Source organism: Lissotriton vulgaris, chromosome 4_1 (genome assembly GCF_964263255.1).
Source record: "Lissotriton vulgaris chromosome 4_1, aLisVul1.2, whole genome shotgun sequence".
NCBI lineage: Eukaryota > Metazoa > Chordata > Amphibia > Caudata > Salamandridae > Lissotriton > Lissotriton vulgaris.
The window spans coordinates 480,012,241-480,030,115 of NC_141691.1; the positions used below are offsets into that span (position 1 = coordinate 480,012,241).

At 50.3% G+C, this 17,875-nt stretch overlaps 1 protein-coding gene across 2 annotated transcripts in view; it reads left to right on the forward strand.

The window, feature by feature from the left end:
• The window catches only part of CENPI (centromere protein I), a 508,210-nt gene that overhangs the window by 246,003 nt on the left and 244,332 nt on the right, over nucleotides 1–17,875 (forward strand). For both annotated transcript variants that reach the window (XM_086964635.1, XM_086964636.1), the window contains exon 9: nucleotides 9,967–10,101. In XM_086964635.1, the coding sequence (XP_086820761.1) occupies nucleotides 9,967–10,101 (135 nt within the window). The remainder of the gene's footprint in view (nucleotides 1–9,966; nucleotides 10,102–17,875) is intronic.

Below are 17,875 nucleotides of genomic sequence, written 5' to 3' on the forward strand. Positions count from 1 at the left end.
CCCCGTTGTCCGCCAGGCTAACTTGAATCCAGTGCCATAGTGATGAGAGGACCCACGTCTGTGCATACCTTTCCGACTTAGGGCGACAAAAGCGAAAAGAAAAAGTGATGGATGGAATGCTGAAAAAATCAAACATTCCTCCCCAGTCACAGATCTGGGTTTAATCCACAGTTTGTTTTGCTCACCATGCCACCCGAGTTTGGATCCAGCCATATTAAAATCAGTTGCGACCCTGCTCCTCATGGTAACCCCAAACTGAGTTAGAGTGGTGAGCAAAAAAAAAAAAACCAATGGATTAAACCCAGATCTGTGACTAGGGGTGAATGTTTGATTTGTTTGACATTTCGTTTGTCATTTGTTGTTTTTGCCAGTGATCAATCCAGGTCCTCATTTGCTTCAAATGGACAATGTTAGCCATGTCCTAGCTGAAGAAGCAAGGGGGCACAAAGTGCAGGGTTTGTTATCAGGAAATTCAATAAATTTGGCACTGGATGTTACCAAGAGGTTTTCAGTTCACAGTGATTGTCCTCACTGGGTAGCAAATCTCAAATGTGTATGAACTGAGTCACCACCTGTCAGAGTAGCACTAATGGGTTTTAAATAACGAAGGGTGGAAGACATCTTCTCTTGCTGGGGACATCAACAACTAGCCTTGTTTGCACATTTGATAAGTTGATTAAGAGGATTTCTCTACACTTTATTGCAATCCCATTTCTGCCCAAGGTGACCAAGTTAAGACTCTGCAATTCAAACATAATTTTCATTGCTGCAGATTTGTTCTGCCAGTAGAGTTACCTCTACCTTCAGAATGTTGTTTTTATGGAACAAGTGGCTGTCTATCAGGGTTGGTCTGCTTTCCAGAGTGTCTGTGGAATATTTAATTGCATTGGCAGTCTGGCTCCTGAAGTCTTTCAGTATGGACACTTAAATGTACCTGTTGTTGAGATTATGGCTGTTGTGAGAGAGATGAATGGGCTTACAGGAGGTCTTCATATTCATTCAAGTGGAAGAGGTTATACTTATGATGCATCAGCAAACAGGCTGTCCCAAGAGCAATCCAGGAAATCATGGTACTGCAGTAAAAAATGTATTTAGCAACCTCTGGTTTATAGTATTCTTTCAGTACAGTTGGTTGCTATTACTGCTTACAGTCAGTCTCCTTAGACTATCCAAGTGATAAAGAATTCACTGGAGAGTCTTGATGAAGTATTTCCTCCTATTTAACCTGTTCCTTCCTTTGAACCATTGCACCATGTTGGCACACAGCATATTTTGGGAAAGTTTGCTTTTTTAGTAGCTATTATAATGGCAAGATGGACGAGTGAACTTCAGACTCTAAGTGTACAGTACATGGTGTTCCTTCATAAGTTTTATAAAGATCTCATCCTTCACTTTATTTAGATCTTTTCCTGGTCTACATTTTTTCCAGTTCTTATGTCCACAACCGAGATCTTAACATACCCTCAATGTCCAGAGGGCTTTACGTAATTTGGAAACTATGAAATAGGTCAAACAGATCTTTGCCAATTATGGAGTTGTCTGGACAGGTCTAGGCTCTTCTAAACAGACCACTGCCAGATGGATAGGTTATTTGCATGGTTACTTTTTATGAAAAAGCAAATTAGTCCTAACCAGTAAGCCTAGAGCCCATTCCACAAAGGGGAAGTTTGGTATTGAAGCTCTGATGAGAATTGTACCTATTCCTGATATTTGTATTGCCACCACTTGAAGATCAGCCCATGATTCTATTTTGCTAAACGTTGTCTGGACTTCAAATTAGATATTTTAGTGAGCCAGGCTTCTTGTAGATACTTAACTTTCTTGAGAGTTCAATTGTGTGGCCTTGATCATGCTTTTATGGTTCCTACTCCATTTTTCCTTCAGAGTAGCCCATAGTGCAGAGAAGGAAGTTACTTGCCTATTTTGTTGAAGTTTAAATTAAAAAATAAATTCCCACCCAAGTAAAAAAAATTATTTCTTATTAATCATTAATAATTGAAGTGATGTCTAGAATGTATAGCAAGTAATTTAATTGTATTTCTTTGCAATTGTTATAAAAAAAATTAAATACAAATTCTTATATTTTAGAATTAAAATATATACAGTTTTAAACTTATTTTTAACCTGATGTGTGTGTATGTATATATGTATGTGTGTATATATGTATATATGTGTATGTATGTATGTATATATATATGTATATATATATATATATATATCATCTCCTACCTCCATATTTTTCTCTGGCACTACCTGGGTTGGCTCTGTGCAATGCGAGACTTACTACTGCTTTTTATTTTTAAATAAATCTATTCTAATTATATTTTCATATTGCACCCGACAATAATTGAATAAAATCTATAAAGAGACCCGTATTGGCCCATTGTCTCTCAGTCCATAATAGTCCCACCACTTGCCCCGTACGCAACCATGTCTATGGGGTTGCAGGTGGAGTTGGTAGCTACATTTCTGGACAATGCCACATTTGGCCAAGGCTGCTGCAACATCCGCCAATGTCCACTCAGCCCTGTTCCCTCCTATATCTGCCAGGAGACCCATTCTGGGAGTGAGGTCAATGTGTCTTCCCAACACCTGTGCAAGTGTTTTCTACCTTTGTGTCCTCAAAATAGCACAATATCAGGGCATTGCCAAAACATGTGAAAGTCCTCCTATTGGAGTGAGTACATTGAAAACATTTGGGTGTGGGGAGTGTTCCCACCTGCCAGAGTATGCAAGGGCCAGGTATGTCATTGGAGATAAATTAAATATGGCTCAGCCTGGACACTGTAATGTTCTCCCAGGGAGCCATAAGTGTATCACGCCAGTCTGCTTTGTCAGGTTCCCCGACCCAGCCCACCCGGTTTTGCATCAGAAACCAGAGCATATCTAGGACATTATGTGCGAGGGACTGGTATATCTTGGATGCACTGCCACCGGGAATGCTGCCCATCAGCAAACTCGCCTCCAGCGGGCTGTATTCTGGGAGATCTCTAAGATAAGGGCAGTAAGTGCTCGGTGCGTGGCTTAGCTGCAGACATTCGTGAAACTGTTTGTGTTGAAGCTAAACATTCAGCAAAGGGCTTCATATGAGCGTCACCCCACATGTGCCCTAGAAATATGATACTAATCTTGTCCCACCATACCAAATCCCTCAAGTAGGCAGCGTACCCTCCGCAGAGGAGTCTGTTGCTTGAGATTGTGATCCAAATTCATGAAGCGAAGCACCACCACCAGCATAATGGCACCACTTCAAAGCATGGGTCCCAGTCTTTCACAGGGAAGTGAGTCTTTCACAGGGAAGTGTTCTTTATGCAGGTCTGTCTTGTGAGAAATAGCGTTTCCACTTCAGTTTAAATAATCATTACTATTCTAGTCACGCAATGCCTGGACTACCATTTCCCAGGCTCTCGCCATTTCTAAGCTTTTCTCATTGTCAGTTCTAGTAGCTTGTCGCATTCTGAGACCCTTTCACATCCTGACCATTTCAATAGCTCATTCATCCACCTCCTCACTGACGGGCCTTCTTTAGATTTCCAGTGCCAAGTAATCTCTCTCTGAGCCAACATGAGTACCAGGCTTCAGGCCAGTACGTCCCTAGCCTTGGACAGCCCCACAACAGGTGATCCAGATCAACCTCGGGCGCCAAGCATCTCGGGCACATTGCGTCATGCACCCGAAAGTACCGCTTGATCCTCTCTGGAGTCAGGTAGGCCCTATGTATGATGAATAAATGTACCTGCTGGAATCGTGCGTTCCTTGTGCCCTTCCATGTCCATCTCAGAACATGGCTCCAGACAGTGTCCAGTATGGGCTTGCCTATGCTATCCTCCCATCGCATCTTCAGTGCCAGCAGAGGTACTAGTCCCTCATTTAACATTCTAGTGTCAAGGAAAGTTACCGCTTTAGCAGTACCCGCAGCCATCACCACGTATTGGCATGCCATGGTCGGTTCCGGCTCGGCCAGCCCTCCCTTCCAGTGCCTCTGCATCGCCGCAACCACTGCTGCGTGCAGTAAAAAATTCCCGTCTGGCAGGCCAAACTGCTCCTGTAATGTCTGATAGGGGACCAATACCCCATCTACGTACAAATCCCCCACCATCTGCAAGCACAACTCCTCCCATTCTAACAACTGGGACCAATCGCCCCTATGCGGCAGCGCGGTCAGCATCCCCAGCGGGATCTCCGGTGCATACGGCCGGGCCCTTTTCGCTCTCTTCAGGCTCCTGTGCCAACATAATTTAAGTGTCCTTTCCTCCACCGTGAGGTCCCTCATATCTAGTTTCTGTTGCATGACTATGTATGACAAGACATGCCTCTGGATACCAGTCTCACGTTCGTGTTCAGGACCCCTGAATTCTCTAGCAATATGTTGCGTTAATATCTGCAGTTGTGCCGCCAGGTAGTATAATTCAAAATCTGGGACTGCCATCCCCCCTTCGAACTTGGGCCTAGTCAGGGTACCCAACGCCACCCTACGCCGTCCGTGACCCCAAAGGAAGCCAGTCACCAACATCTTCAGTTCTTTAAAGACTCGCTGTGGGATCCATACCGGCAGTGTCCGGAAATAGTAAAGCAGCCGCGGGAGTGCCACCATCTTCAGTAATGCCACTCGTCCTAACATCGACAGAGGGAGGGAGGCCCAAAAAGCCATGCAACCCTACAGCACGCGAACGCAACGTCCTACGTTACCCTCCAATAGGTCCGTGGTCTCTTGGTAGATGCGCACACCCAAGTAAGTGAAGCAGGAGGGCTCCCACACCACCTCCCTCGCAAGGGGGGGGACAGGGTGTACCCGCCCGCAATGGAAACACACAGGTTTTAGTCCAATTCACCCGAAGGCCTGACAGCTGCCCGAATCTAGCCAGCATAACCACTGCTCCCTCTAGGGATCGTCCGGTGTCTGCTAGGTATAATAGCAGATCATCAGCATATAATGATATATAATGCGACTCAACCCCTTGCGCGATCCCTCTGTATACTGCACCTGACCTTGCCTGTGCCGCCAGCAGCTCCATCGCCAATGCGAACAACAAGGGGGACAGTGAGCAGCCCTGCCTCGTCCCCCTACATACAGGGTAAGCCGAAGATATAATCGGCCCCAGCCGTACCCTCGCCGACGAGTAGAGAACCTTTCTCCACCTCCTAAATCCTTCTCCTACTCCGAATTTCACCAATACCTCATCTAGGTACCCCCACTCGAGGCTGTCGAAAGCCTTTTCGACACCAACTGCTAACACCGCGGGGTCATTAGCTGAGGCCCTGGCACTAACTAAAATCCGGACCAGTCTGCGTATATTCATGGAAGTGTTACTAGTTGGGATAAATCCCGCTTGGTCCCTATGCACTAATGTGGTCATGTGCGGCAGTAACCTGGTGGCCAGGATGCGACTCAGAATCTTATAATCCACCGTCAGCATAGATAAGGGTCGGTAAGACGTCATATCCAACGCTTCTCTGCTTGGTTTCAACAGTGGTACCACTAACGCCTCCCTCATTGACTCGGGTAAGCATCCCAACTGCCCCGCCTCCGAGTACACCACCAATAGTTTGGGTGCTAAAATGTCAATAAATTTGGCATAGAATTCAATCGGTAATCCATCCACCCCTGGAGTTTTATTTCTGGCCATCTGTTTAATAGCTACCCTAATCTCTGCCAATGTTATGGGTCCTCCTAGGTCTTTCGCATCCTCGCCATCCAGAACCGGCAGTGGGATCAAATCCAAGTATTCACCTATCTCAGAGACCTCCGTTTCTAGTTGGCATTCATATAATCCCGTGTAATAAGATTGAAAGTGCGCCAGAACTGCTGATTGCGAGTAGACTATATCCCCCTTTTCCGTTCTTATACTCATGACCGGGCACCCTCTAGGCTCCGGGTCGGCGAGCTTGGCAAGGAGTGTACCCACTTTATCCCGTTCTGCGTGCACCTTAATGGTGTACAACTTATAATCATAGCACCGCAGCCGTTCAGTCTCAGTCGCCACCACCTCCTTAGCCTCTAGCAATCGCTCCTGTAGGTCCGGTCGCTCAGGCCTTCGCAGTTCCAATCCCCTTAACACCTCTTCCGCTTTCGCCAGATCATTCAAGACTGCCGTCCTCGCATCCTAGAATCTGCCCATGCACACTCCTCTCACCACCACTTTCATCGCATCCCATTCTACCGATCTCGTTGTGGCTGAGCCCTCATTCACCTCCAAATAGTGTTCAATGCCCTGTCGGACCGTGTCACTAAACACCAGATCTTCTAGTGTATCATGCCGCAGCCGCCATGTTGGAACCGCCGACCTCGCCTGCTGCCACTGCACTGACACCAATAAGGGATTATGATCCGAAATGGTCCTGGTCAGATATTCCGTATGAGTTATCACAGCAGCCAAGGGGCCACTACACAGCACCGAGTCTAGTCTAACATGCAATGCGTGTATTGATGAAAAGTAGGAATAGTCCCTAATCTCAGGGTGCTGCTTCCTCCATACATCTACCAGTCCCCACCTCTCCTGCCAATCCTTCCTGTGAGCTGCCAGCCTGCGCACTGGGAAGTCGGCCAATGGCGGATGCGATCTATCCAGTATCACATCAGTGATCGAGTTAAAGTCGCCCCCTAATACGACGGGGCCCGCCAGAAAACAAGCCAGCGAGCTTGTTAAACTATCAAAAAAGCGGGCCTGGTCGGCATTGGGGGCATATACACTACACAGGACCACCTCTCTACCGTAAAGTCGTCCCTCCACCGCCACATATCTACCCTCAGGGTCTACCCGCTGGTTCGTGACCTGGAATGGTGTCCTCGCCCTTATCCATATTAGCACCCCTCTGGCAAATGCTGAGTATGTGGTGCCAAACACCTGACCCGCCACCTCTTCTGTAGGGCATCGCACTCCTTCTTGGTCAAATGAGTTTCCTGTAACATTGCTATCTGGACGCCACGCCTCACCAAATGGGCATGCACCTTATGACGTCTCACCATCGTTCGAAGTCCACGGACATTCCATGTAATGCATTTTAAATTGGGTAACGTACCCATAATAGTCGTTTCTGCACAGTATCAGTAACAAACAGTTGTTCCCCACATCGCAGCAGTTGTACCCCCCCTTCAAAACACTCCTAAAAACACCCCAAACCCCTCTCCCCAGGACAGGACCTAATAACCCAGCTTCAGCCCCGTTCCAAACCGTCAACACAGCACACATTATACTAATCTGTGGTCGTCACCACAGAAGGCCTTAAGGGCCACAAGAGGGTGAGTGAAAGCCGATCCAGGGCAGGCAGAGCTCCCACCCCGCGCCCTCGATCCCATGCTGCTTTCACAGCTCCATACCAGTTAGTCCACCAAATATTTGGAGAGTCTGCCCCAATAGGGATCTCGGAATTGCTCAGTTCTCAGAAACGTCACTCATTAAATAGTCCATCCGAAGTCTGCGGGGTGACCGCTGGTCCCTTCGCGCTCCCTGTTTCCGATTAGTCTCCTCCTGATTTCTCTCCCTCCTCCTCCGACCCCCCCCCCCCGATGTCCTCTCTTGCTGCGACCCCGTGATGATCGCCGTCGCAGCCAATGCTCCTTTCCTGTCTGCCGCCATCTGAACCTCCCGCATGGCTCTTTTGAGTTTATTCCGTTTGCGAATACGCTGCGATTTCCTTATCTGGACCGGTTTTTGCCTTTCCCTCCCGCTTTTGTTTGTGCGATCCGTTCCAGCACGGTACAATTCAAGCTACGACCATGCCTCATCCGGGGTCTGGAAGAAGTGGGTCTTGTCATCGAGGATCACCCTTAACCTGGCCGGGAAGAGCAAGGAGTATTGAATCCCCTCGTCCCTCAGTTCTTTTTTCACGGATAAGAAGGACGCTCTGCTTTTCTGAACTTCCTGTGTGTAATCCGGAAAGACCGTAACTTTGTTATTGTCCACTTGGAAGGGGCCCTGAGAACGTGCGCTCTGTATCAGCAGATCGCGGTCCTTGTAGTGCAATAGTTTTACCACCATCGGCCGAGGTGGCCGGCCCAGTAGAGGTGGGCGGGCCGGAACCATGTGTGCTCTCTCCAGGGAGAAGAAGGGAGACAGACACTCCGGCGCTACAACCGTTTTAAACTAGGTCACCGCGTCACCCCCTTCCATTTTTTCTGGAAGGCCCACCACCCTCACGTTATTCCTCCGGTTGCGACTTTCCGCATCCTCCGCCCGTCGCTCCAGAGTCGCCAGGCGGCCAAGGATATCAGTCAGTTTGTGTTCCGCAGTCACCACCGCCGGTTTCAGCTTCCGAAGCAGTTGCTCATTCTCTTTTACTCTGTCCGAGAGCTTGGCATGATCCGCCTTCAGGAGACCCAGCCCCGTAGCGACCTGTGCTATGTCTTGGTGCAGCGATTCCTTCGTTGCGGTTATCGCCTCCAGGATGTTGTAGAGACGCAGATTCAGCCTTTGTTCTTGTGTCGCTGCATCCGGTGGGGCATGGGTACCGCCATCTTGGACCAAGGCGGTCGCGTCGTCTCGACCTTGTGGCACACTCAAGACACCGCCGGTAGCGGCCATCTCGATCGCGTCAGGTGCTGCCCCAGGGCCACCTACAGGGGCCACGTCAATTCCCAGGTCCCCTGGTACAGGTACACCGCCCACTGACGCCTCAGCAGTGACCAGTTTTTGTTAGTGCAAGGGCTCAGTACCCACAACCAAAGGATCGTTCATGCCCTCTCCTCCTTTCCTCTGCACCCTTAGAGCACACTCGACCTATGGGCCTCCACATATGGTTTATGGCTGTTTGCTGTGCGGTTCCACCATATCTCCACCTCAGACCCAGGGAGCGTCCAAACCAGCCGCGGCGAACCAGCAACGCAATTCCAAAAGAGCAGGCGAGCGTCTTCCAGAACCGGCTGCGCCGGCCGCCCACGGGTATTGCGCCATGTGAGGTTTACACTGCGGTCCTAAGCCCCGCTCTGAGTTTGTTCCACCACCATGCCGTGAGCCGTCCAGTTGGGTGGGATTCACTGCCTATAATGGCGCCCCGCAGCCCCTACTGGTGTGCAGGGTACGTCCAAGACCGGTCCCAGACACTCCCGGCAGCCGCAGCACTCCGCTTTGCTCAGGGTCCAGAAACGTTCGCGCTCCGGGTCCGCTCCTGCAGCTGCGTGGGAGCCCGTTGCCGGTGCGCAATGTCCCTCGTGCAGGCGGCTGAATCCGCCTCCCCACGTGGCCCCCTCCAAAGAATCTCGGCCGGCTCCTCGGAGATTCCAACAGCCGCTGACTGCAGGCGTCGCCTCCCAAGAGCGGTCCGCTACTCACTCTGCCACCATGTCGGGGAGCGAGGGGGTGAGGGGCGCTGCACTCACCGATCTCCGGGGTAACGGTGTCCACGCACTTCTCCGGTGCAGCGCCGAAGATTCCCTCCGTCGAGCCCCCGCTCCACTTGCTTTGCGAGGCAGTCGCTTGAACTCCAGCTCAGTTCGGGTGCGCTCCGTCCCGTGGGCAGTCCATCAGTTTCCCCGTGCCGCCATTTTACTTTGTTCTCGGCCTGGCTCCTCCCAACTCCGGGATCGGAGTTCCGTACTGTGTCCGAGGTCCCGTTGGCTCCCAGACTCTCCCCTCTGCTCGAGCAACACCTCGTGCGGTAAAACCGCACCTCCGGGAGCGCCAACGGCAGGAATATCAGGATAAATATCGGGACTAGGCGCGGAGCTGCACGCTCACACAGCCATCCCGGTCGGCGTTCAAACCACGCCCCATTTACTATTCTAGCTTTGTAGCACCTTTTGTGAAATGCCTTTTATGTGTAAAGAAAACAAAAAGAAAAAAATCTGTCTAGCGTATATCTTTTGTAAGGTTTGTAATCAGTCCCACAAAGTTAAAGGAAGGCCTGTTGAGTGTGTGCAAGTGATTTGCCGTTATTGACAACCAAATGTGTTCTAGATGGGATTAGCACAGTGCTTAGCCTGCATATATATCATAACTTGCCATAATCTTTTTTTTTTTTATATTAAAGAACTATTTTAAGAATGCAGATCACCACTGGAAAGTACATCTGAGGTCTGTGAAACGTAGGAATTTGGGGTCTCCTAGGATTGACCAGCAACTGAAGATTGTTGGGGTGCCTCATCAGCCGCGGTCCAGGAAAAGGGTAAGCCATCAAATGTTGATCTAGATTCCAGTAATTTAAATATGGCGCTGCTGTGTTTGCGGCTCCTTGTCGCTAAAAGATCATGCTAAGCACTGGATGGAAACACTCCACCCCGCGCACTTGAAGGGAAAAGGGATTAGACCAGTGCATGACCATAGTCACTCACCTACTTGGCTAGAAAAGTGCCCATTATCAAATCTGGAATGATTAGTATTGCTATTGTAAGATTGTCTTGGACCCTTATGAATCCTAAGCCCTGGTCAGTTGCCATTGAAGTGTTTGCTTATGGAAATGGGAAGAAAAAATTGGGTTGTAGCCGTGGCTATTAGGGTGCAGTACTTGTGACTGCAATAATGATTGTCATCGTAAATGCGATCAAGGTTGACTGCTTCAACCGTTATCTGATTATATGACTTTGGAAAATTATAAAATTTGGTTTATTTGATATAAAATAGTAGCATTCTCCCCCAGTGTGTACTGCACTTCAAAACGTTGAAAGGTCAACTGTGGTAAAAGGTTGCTAACTTTTTCAGTTTCTCAAAACATTACTTTTTAAAAGGTCTTGAATTGGGGGGAAAGGCGTAAATAAACACACCTGTATTACAGCGCAGTCTACTAATCCAGGAAAAACACAGCAACAACGTTGAAAGCGGTTCGTATTTGTGAGGAGTACGCCTAATTAATCCAGAGTTAAAATGTGCAGTAGTCCAAAGGCGCAAACTAACATTGTTGGGTCAGCTATATTGTAGGTGACAGAAATCATCTTAAAGAACTTTGCACTACAAGGGTCTATGAGGGCTCGTGCAGGGGACCTTACATGACGAGCCGCACCTGTCATTTAATCAAGTCTCATTATCTACAGTAGTTTGAAGTAGCCCCCTGTGTCACAACTTTTACGCCCTTATACTGAATCTACTTCCTATTTATTTTAAAAAGAAGTATGGCATTGCCTCTATATTCATGTATGAACTGCTTTTGTGTATGGTATAGACTCTGGATGGGCTGTGGCCTCAAGTTTTCATTTTATAGCTTCAAGCAAAAGTACAATTTCCTGGCCCCTTGTGTGGCACTAAAGGGTGTAAAGGAGTCAAATGTCATATAATGCTATTTCCTATCTGAAGGAAACACTTAGTGATAGATTCCTTACCTTAGAAGTACCCCCAGGCGTCAGACTGAATCCGGAAAGTTTTTCGTCAGCAGTACCCCTGCGCGCCGGTATGCGTCGTTGTGCGGCTCCGCAAGTTTCGTTGCCGAGATTGTCGCTGGAGCTACTTCCACACGCGCGAACGTCCGTTTCTTTTTCCGCGGCAGCAAGTGTACCCCCAGGCAGTTTTTGACTGAGCTTTTTCGAGGCCTTTTAACTCATTTTTTCTTAGTCTATCGACTCCTGGTGTTGTAGGGATACCCGGTTTCAAGAGCTGCAGGGACTGTCACTGCATGATGTCGGTGACTGACCCGCACTCCCTGTGTCTTCACTGCCTTTGGCGTGACCATGACTCCCAAGTTGTGCCCTCAACTGCCGGGCCATGGCACCGAAGAGTTTGCGGGAGCGTTCCCAAAAGTTGCTGGAAGTCCAGCAGTCGGCTCAAGGTCCCGGTACCGTGGGAGGTCTAGGGACCGGTCACCATCGCTCCTCTGGATCTAAGTCTTCGCACTCTGGGTCAGGTAAGTCGAAGCATTCCAAAAAGTCAAATAAGTGCCGTTGCTCTTTGACTTACCCTAGCGGCTGAGGGTGCGGGTGGGACCACCCCTGCGGCTCCAGCAGAGCCTGCGACGTCGCCGCCAGCCTACTCGCCTTTTCCGAGTCTGTCGGCGACGCCTGCACAGGTGCTAGTTTCTTGCTTCTATGGCCCGACTCTTTGGGCCCTCTAGCCCCGCCGGCGTACCTCTGGGCCCGACTGGAGGTCCTGCCCTTCCGACGCTGGTGGTTCCGACCCCGGCGCCGCCGTCTGCTCCGACCCTGGCGCCGCAGGACCTCCCTGGATCAGGGCTCTGATCCCGGGCGACACCGGTTGACCTGATACACCTCCACCGATGTCTACCTCCGGCCCTGAACCGGACGCGGTACCAGAGCGGCGTCGCTAGAGCAGATTCCCACGCTGATGGGGCCTTTCTACCCCTACATACGTCCTCCTTATTTTCAGCCTCTTTCACAGACTTCGGCGGAAAGGGAGAACTGGGAGGGGTTGGAGGACCTCTCACACAGCAGTGCGGTGATGACCCGAACTGGGCAGAGGATTTGGGGGATGCCAGTGGTCTAGACACCTCGCCTGATCTTGGCATGCTGTCTCCTCCTTCCATGGCTATGGAGGAGGGAGCATGTTACGCAATGGTGTTGTGTTGGGCGGCCGAGACTCTCGCCACAGTGGCAGTTAGTACTAACCACCTGGCTGAAGTGCTTCAACCGGCGGCAACCTCTTCAGAGCCCTTGCTGCCTTTTATTGATGCACTGTCAGACGTTCTTTTGGTCACTTGATACAGGCCCAACACAGGGGCTCCTGTGGATAGGAACGTGGCCTGACTCCATCGCCCGGCTCCGGACGACTCCCTCTACCTCTCTCAAAATCCCACCCCTGAGAGCTTGGTTGTTCAAGCCTCAACTTCCCAGACCGCATTACCTTCCGCACCTCTGGATAGACATCCAAGAAGCTGGAGCAGCTTGGCAAGAAGCTGTTTTCATCTGCCAGCTTAGGGCTGCGGTTGGTGAACACCCCATGCCTCTTGGGCCAGTACTCCCACTCTGTAGGGGACACGGTTGCGCAGGTGCTGCCCAACTGCCTGGAGGAGGCCCAGGCAGTACTCTCCCAAGCTATAATAGCTGGAAGAGACACAGCACAGTTCATCATTCGTTGTGGGCTTGATGCCGCCGACTTGCTGGGCAGGGTGATTGCCACAACGGTGGCGCTTAGGCGCCATGCCTGGCTGAGGTCTACTGGCTTCTCGGGGGATGTCCAGAACACCTTGATGGGCATTTGCCTTTTTGGCAACAAAGCAGACATTACGTTCGAACTCTTTAAGGACTCGCGGGCTACTGCCAAGTCCTTGGGCCTGTTCGCCACTCTGCCTCCTCCGCCTTTTGCTTTTCGCTCCTTTCGTGGCCACAGAAGGGGTGCCCCACCACGTTCAGAGCCACAGACCGGTGCAGCGACAATCTCAGCGCGGACGTTGGAACCGCCGAGGCGGTTCTGGGGGCCAGCGGGCTGGTCAGTCCACCTCCACCCCCGCAGCATTCACTGCAAAGCCTTCTTAGTCCGAACTTTCAGTTCAATCAAACAGCAGTGGGCAGCAGAATCCACCATCCTCTCCACCACTGGCGCGACATCACCTCGGACAGGTGGGTGCTGCAAATAGTTTGAAGGGGCTACTCAGTACCACGGCATGTCGGGGACCATCTTGCGCTTCTGCAGCAGGAAGTCACAGCCCTCTTGGCCAAGGGGGCCATCGAATGCGTTCCTGGGCCAGAAGTAGGTCGTGGTTGCTATTCCCACTACTTTCTGGTCCCCAAGAAGGACAAATCTTGGACCTCAGGAATGTCAACCGCTTCCTCCGGAAGGAGAAGTTTAAGATATTGGTGCTAGTTCAGGTCTGGTCTGCCCTCGACCCTGGAGACTAGATGGTAGCGTTGGACTTGCAGGATGCATATTTCCACATTCCCGTCCTGCCGGCACTTCGGCGTTACCTGCGGTTCATCGTAGGCCACAAGCACTTTCAGTTTACCGTGCTCCCGTTTGACCTTACCAGCGCCCCTCGGGAAAATGAGGACGGTGGTCGCAGCTCATCTGCCCAGATCAGGGGTTCTGGTTTTACCCTACCTTGACGACTGGTTGTTGAAGGCGGGCTCGATCCAGGCAGTCGTCTCTCACCTCCAGACCAAGGCCGACCTCCTGCATTTGCTGGGATTTCCCTTGTCTGAGTGGTTCTGGACTCGGCGCTGTTTCGGGTTTATCCTCCCGAGCAGCGAGTCTGGGATATTCAGGCTATGAGCCTGATCTTTCAACCTCTATCCCGGGTTTCGGTCAGGATGACCCCTCTGCTTCTGGGCCTGTGGCCTCCTGCTTCCTGCTAGTGGATCATGCCTGATGGCATTTGCGGGCTCTGCAGTGGGACCTGAAGTTCCAGTGGGCACAGCATCAGGGCAAACTGTCTGATCACGTCCAGATGCTTAAGGGCACTGCACAACAATTGCAGTGGTGGCTCACAAATCGCGATTGGATCAACGGCAGATCCCTCTCCCATCCCCAACCGGAACACAAAGTTGTGATGGACACGTCCCTTCTGGGATGGGGCGGCCACATGGGAGAGGCAGAGATCAGAGGCCTCTGGTCTCTGGCGGAGTCCCGGCTCCATATCATCCTTTTGGAGATTTGTGCGATCCAGCTTGTCCTGAAGACACTCATTCCCTCTGTCAAGGGAAGAGTAGACTCAGGTAGTTCACGGACAACACCACCGCCATGTGGTACTGCAGCAAACAGGGTGGGGTAGGGTCGTGGACCCTGTTTCAAGAGGCTCTGCACTTCTGAACATGGCAGGAACATCAGGGGGTTTCCCTGGTGGTTCAACACCTGGCAGGTTCTCTGAACACCAGGGCGGACTAACTCAGCCGCCGGTTCATGATGGATCACGAATGGTGTCTGTACTCGGACGTGGCGCAATGACTCTTTCAGCAGGGGGGAGTGCCTTGGTTAGATCTATTCGCCACTGAAGAGATCGCGCAATGTCCTCAGTTTTGCGTGTTGGAGTTTCCAAGGCGGCACTCGCTAGGTGACGCTTTTCATCGCGAGTGGAGTTGTGGTCTACTGTACGCCTTTCCGCCTATACCACTTCTACCCAGAGTGCTCAAGAAGATCAGGCGCGACCGGGCCCAAGTCATCCTTGTGGCTCCGGACTGGGTTCGAAGAGTAGGGTATCCCGATGCATGGCCATCGCTCCCCCGATATGACTGCCTCTTTGGGAGGATCTTCTGTCGCAGCAGCAGAGGACAGTCCTCTACCAAACCTGTCCACCCTCCACCACCTTGCGTTGAGATTGAGTGGCGGCAGTTGATGTCTTTTGACCTGCCTCTCGAAGTTTGTGATGTAATCTTGGCAGCCAGACGTCCCTACAATAAAACGGTATACGCCTGCAGGTGGAATACAGTTGTGGAGTGGTGCACAGCAAAGGCTGTGGATCCCCCTTCTGCCCCTCTTTCAGAGGTCCTTCTATTCCTGCTTTCTTTGGCCCAGCAGGGCTCTGCTCTGGGCACTATCAAGGGCTATCTCTCAGCCATTTCAGCCTTTTTACGGCTTCCAGATCAGCCTTCCCTTTTCAATGCCCCTGTTGTAGATAGATTCTTAAGGCATTACTCATCTTTTCCCTCCTGTTCCCTTCATGATGCCTCAGTGGGACTTGAACCTGGTTCTAACATATTTGATGTGTGCTCCCTTTGAGCCACTTAACAACTGTCCTTTAACGTTGTCTTACTTTGAAAACTGCATTCCTGGTGGCCATCACCTCTGCCATAAGAGTGAATGAGCTCCATGCTCTTTCTTCTAAACCTCCTTTTCTCTCTGTCCGTCTGGACAAGGTTGTTCTAAGGACTCTGTCTTCTTTTCTGCAGAAGGTTGTCACTGCCTTTCACATCGGGCAGACCATCACTTTGCCCACCTTCTTTCCGCGTCCCTCAAGAGGAGGAGAGGCTCAACCGTCTGGACCCAATATGTGCGCTCTCATTCTATCTGACCCACACACAACAGTTCCGGGTGGATGACCAACTCTTTGTTGGCTACATGGACACCAAGAAAGGTTTTGGGCCGTGCACAAGCGGACCATCTCTCGTTGGGTCGTTCTGTGCATAAATGCTTGTTATTCTTTGGCTAACAAGGAGCCTCTTGTGCTGCGTGCCCATTCTCCCAGGGCGATGGCAGCCACTACTGCCTTGGGATGAGGAGTTCCCTTCCATAACATCTGTCAGGCAGATACGTGGGCTTCATTGCACACGTTAACCAAGCATTACTGCCTGGACAGCCAAGTCCGGAGAGACTGCTTCTTTGGCCGTTCTGTTCTCCAGGACTTTCTAGTGCGAACTTGGTTCGCAGACCCACCACCGGTGTTGGTATTGCTGGGTTATCTATTCTAAGGTAAGGAATCGATCATAACGTGTTTCTTTCAGATGCACAAGTTACTTACCTTTGGTAACAATATATCTGTAAGAAACATTAGTAGTGATGGATTCCTTACCGCCCTACTCATCCTCCCCATTCAGCGAACTGATTTCTAGGGTTAAGGTAATCCCTTTTCAGGGCCCTAGTTTCAAGGCACCAGTGGTCAGTATCTTGCATGGCTCTGTGTTCCTGGCTCGGAAAGTCATGTACAGAACTGACATCAGGGCGCGTCTAAGTAGCTTCGGCGATGACTATGACGCTCGCGGAGCCTCACGAAGACGCCTACCGACGAGCAGGGTATTGCTTGCGAAAAACTTTCCGAATCCAGTCTGACGTCTGGGGGTACTTCTAAGGGAAGGAATCTATCACTACTAATGTTTCTTACTAGATCTCCTGAGGCTTGAGCAGGGAGAAGCACAAAGGAAGCTGTTTAGTTGCACAATGCGGTGCTTGCACAATTGTATGTTTTACTGTTGAAACTGTTTTTAACCCTTTTAAATATTGCTGAAATTGCTTGGCACTTACTTTAAATACCGTTTAGTCTATCACATTCACCCCCCAGGGGTAGGCAACAGGGGAATTGGGACGGAACCAAGAGGCGGGCGGGCCACCATCTTGGAGGGAACGGTGGTCAACGGACTAGGCTTTCCCTCACTCGCACATAAATTCATTGGACGCGCCTAAGGCGAGCCTTTCTGTGCTGGGCCCGCTTTCAGTGCCAGAACCCCTGGCGGTTACAGCTCAGACACCACTGTTTCTTAGTTATGATAGATCTACCCTGTTAAAGCTAAATGGGGCAGGTAGAGCCAGAGACTGGATCTGTCTTTTGATGGATGTACTTCCGGCGAGCCTCTCAGACGTCTGCCCTAGATGTAAAAACAGCCTACCCAGAATCCTAGGTCTGCCCATACGCACAAAAGAAGATCAGAGGACAGGGGCAGCTGGCAGGTAGATGCACATTTTTAATTGCATTTTGCTGAATGTGAGGTCCTTAGTCAAGCATAGCTTAGCATGTGCAAGGCTTATTGAGGAGATGGAAATCAAATTGGTTTTCATTACAGGGGCCTGGACAGATGCTGCATCTGGACCAGACATAGTAAAGGCCACCCCTCCAGGGTTTTTATGCCATACGTTCGATAGGCCAATGAGGAAATGTGGAGGCCTAGCAGTGATCTTTCATGGATTGATTAAGGCAGCTTTTCAGCCTATTCCAATAGTTACATGTGAAGCCTTGTTTTATAACCTTAGTCTTTTCCATCATTACACATTTAAGGGGTGTTTACTGTATAGGCCGCCTGGAATGAGAAATCTCTTTTTAGCATCTCTTGGAAATTTACTGGAAGAGGGTATTTTCTCGGAGGCCTATACAATTATGGGAGATTTTAATTTTCATTTGTAAGCCTTGACCAAAACAGACAGTGATTTTAAATGATCTGATGCTAAGCGCTGACCTGAAGCAGCGGGTAGTTGGTCCTACGCATGTGGCAGGACATACCTTGGATGGGATCTTCTCCAATCATCCAAGCCTTCAATTTGTGGGCCTTTTGCCCCTGGTGTGGTCCGATCATGCTGCAGTTCAATTTGAGATAACACTGACTGAGCAAAGTACAAGGGGCTCAGGCCCTAAGGAACAC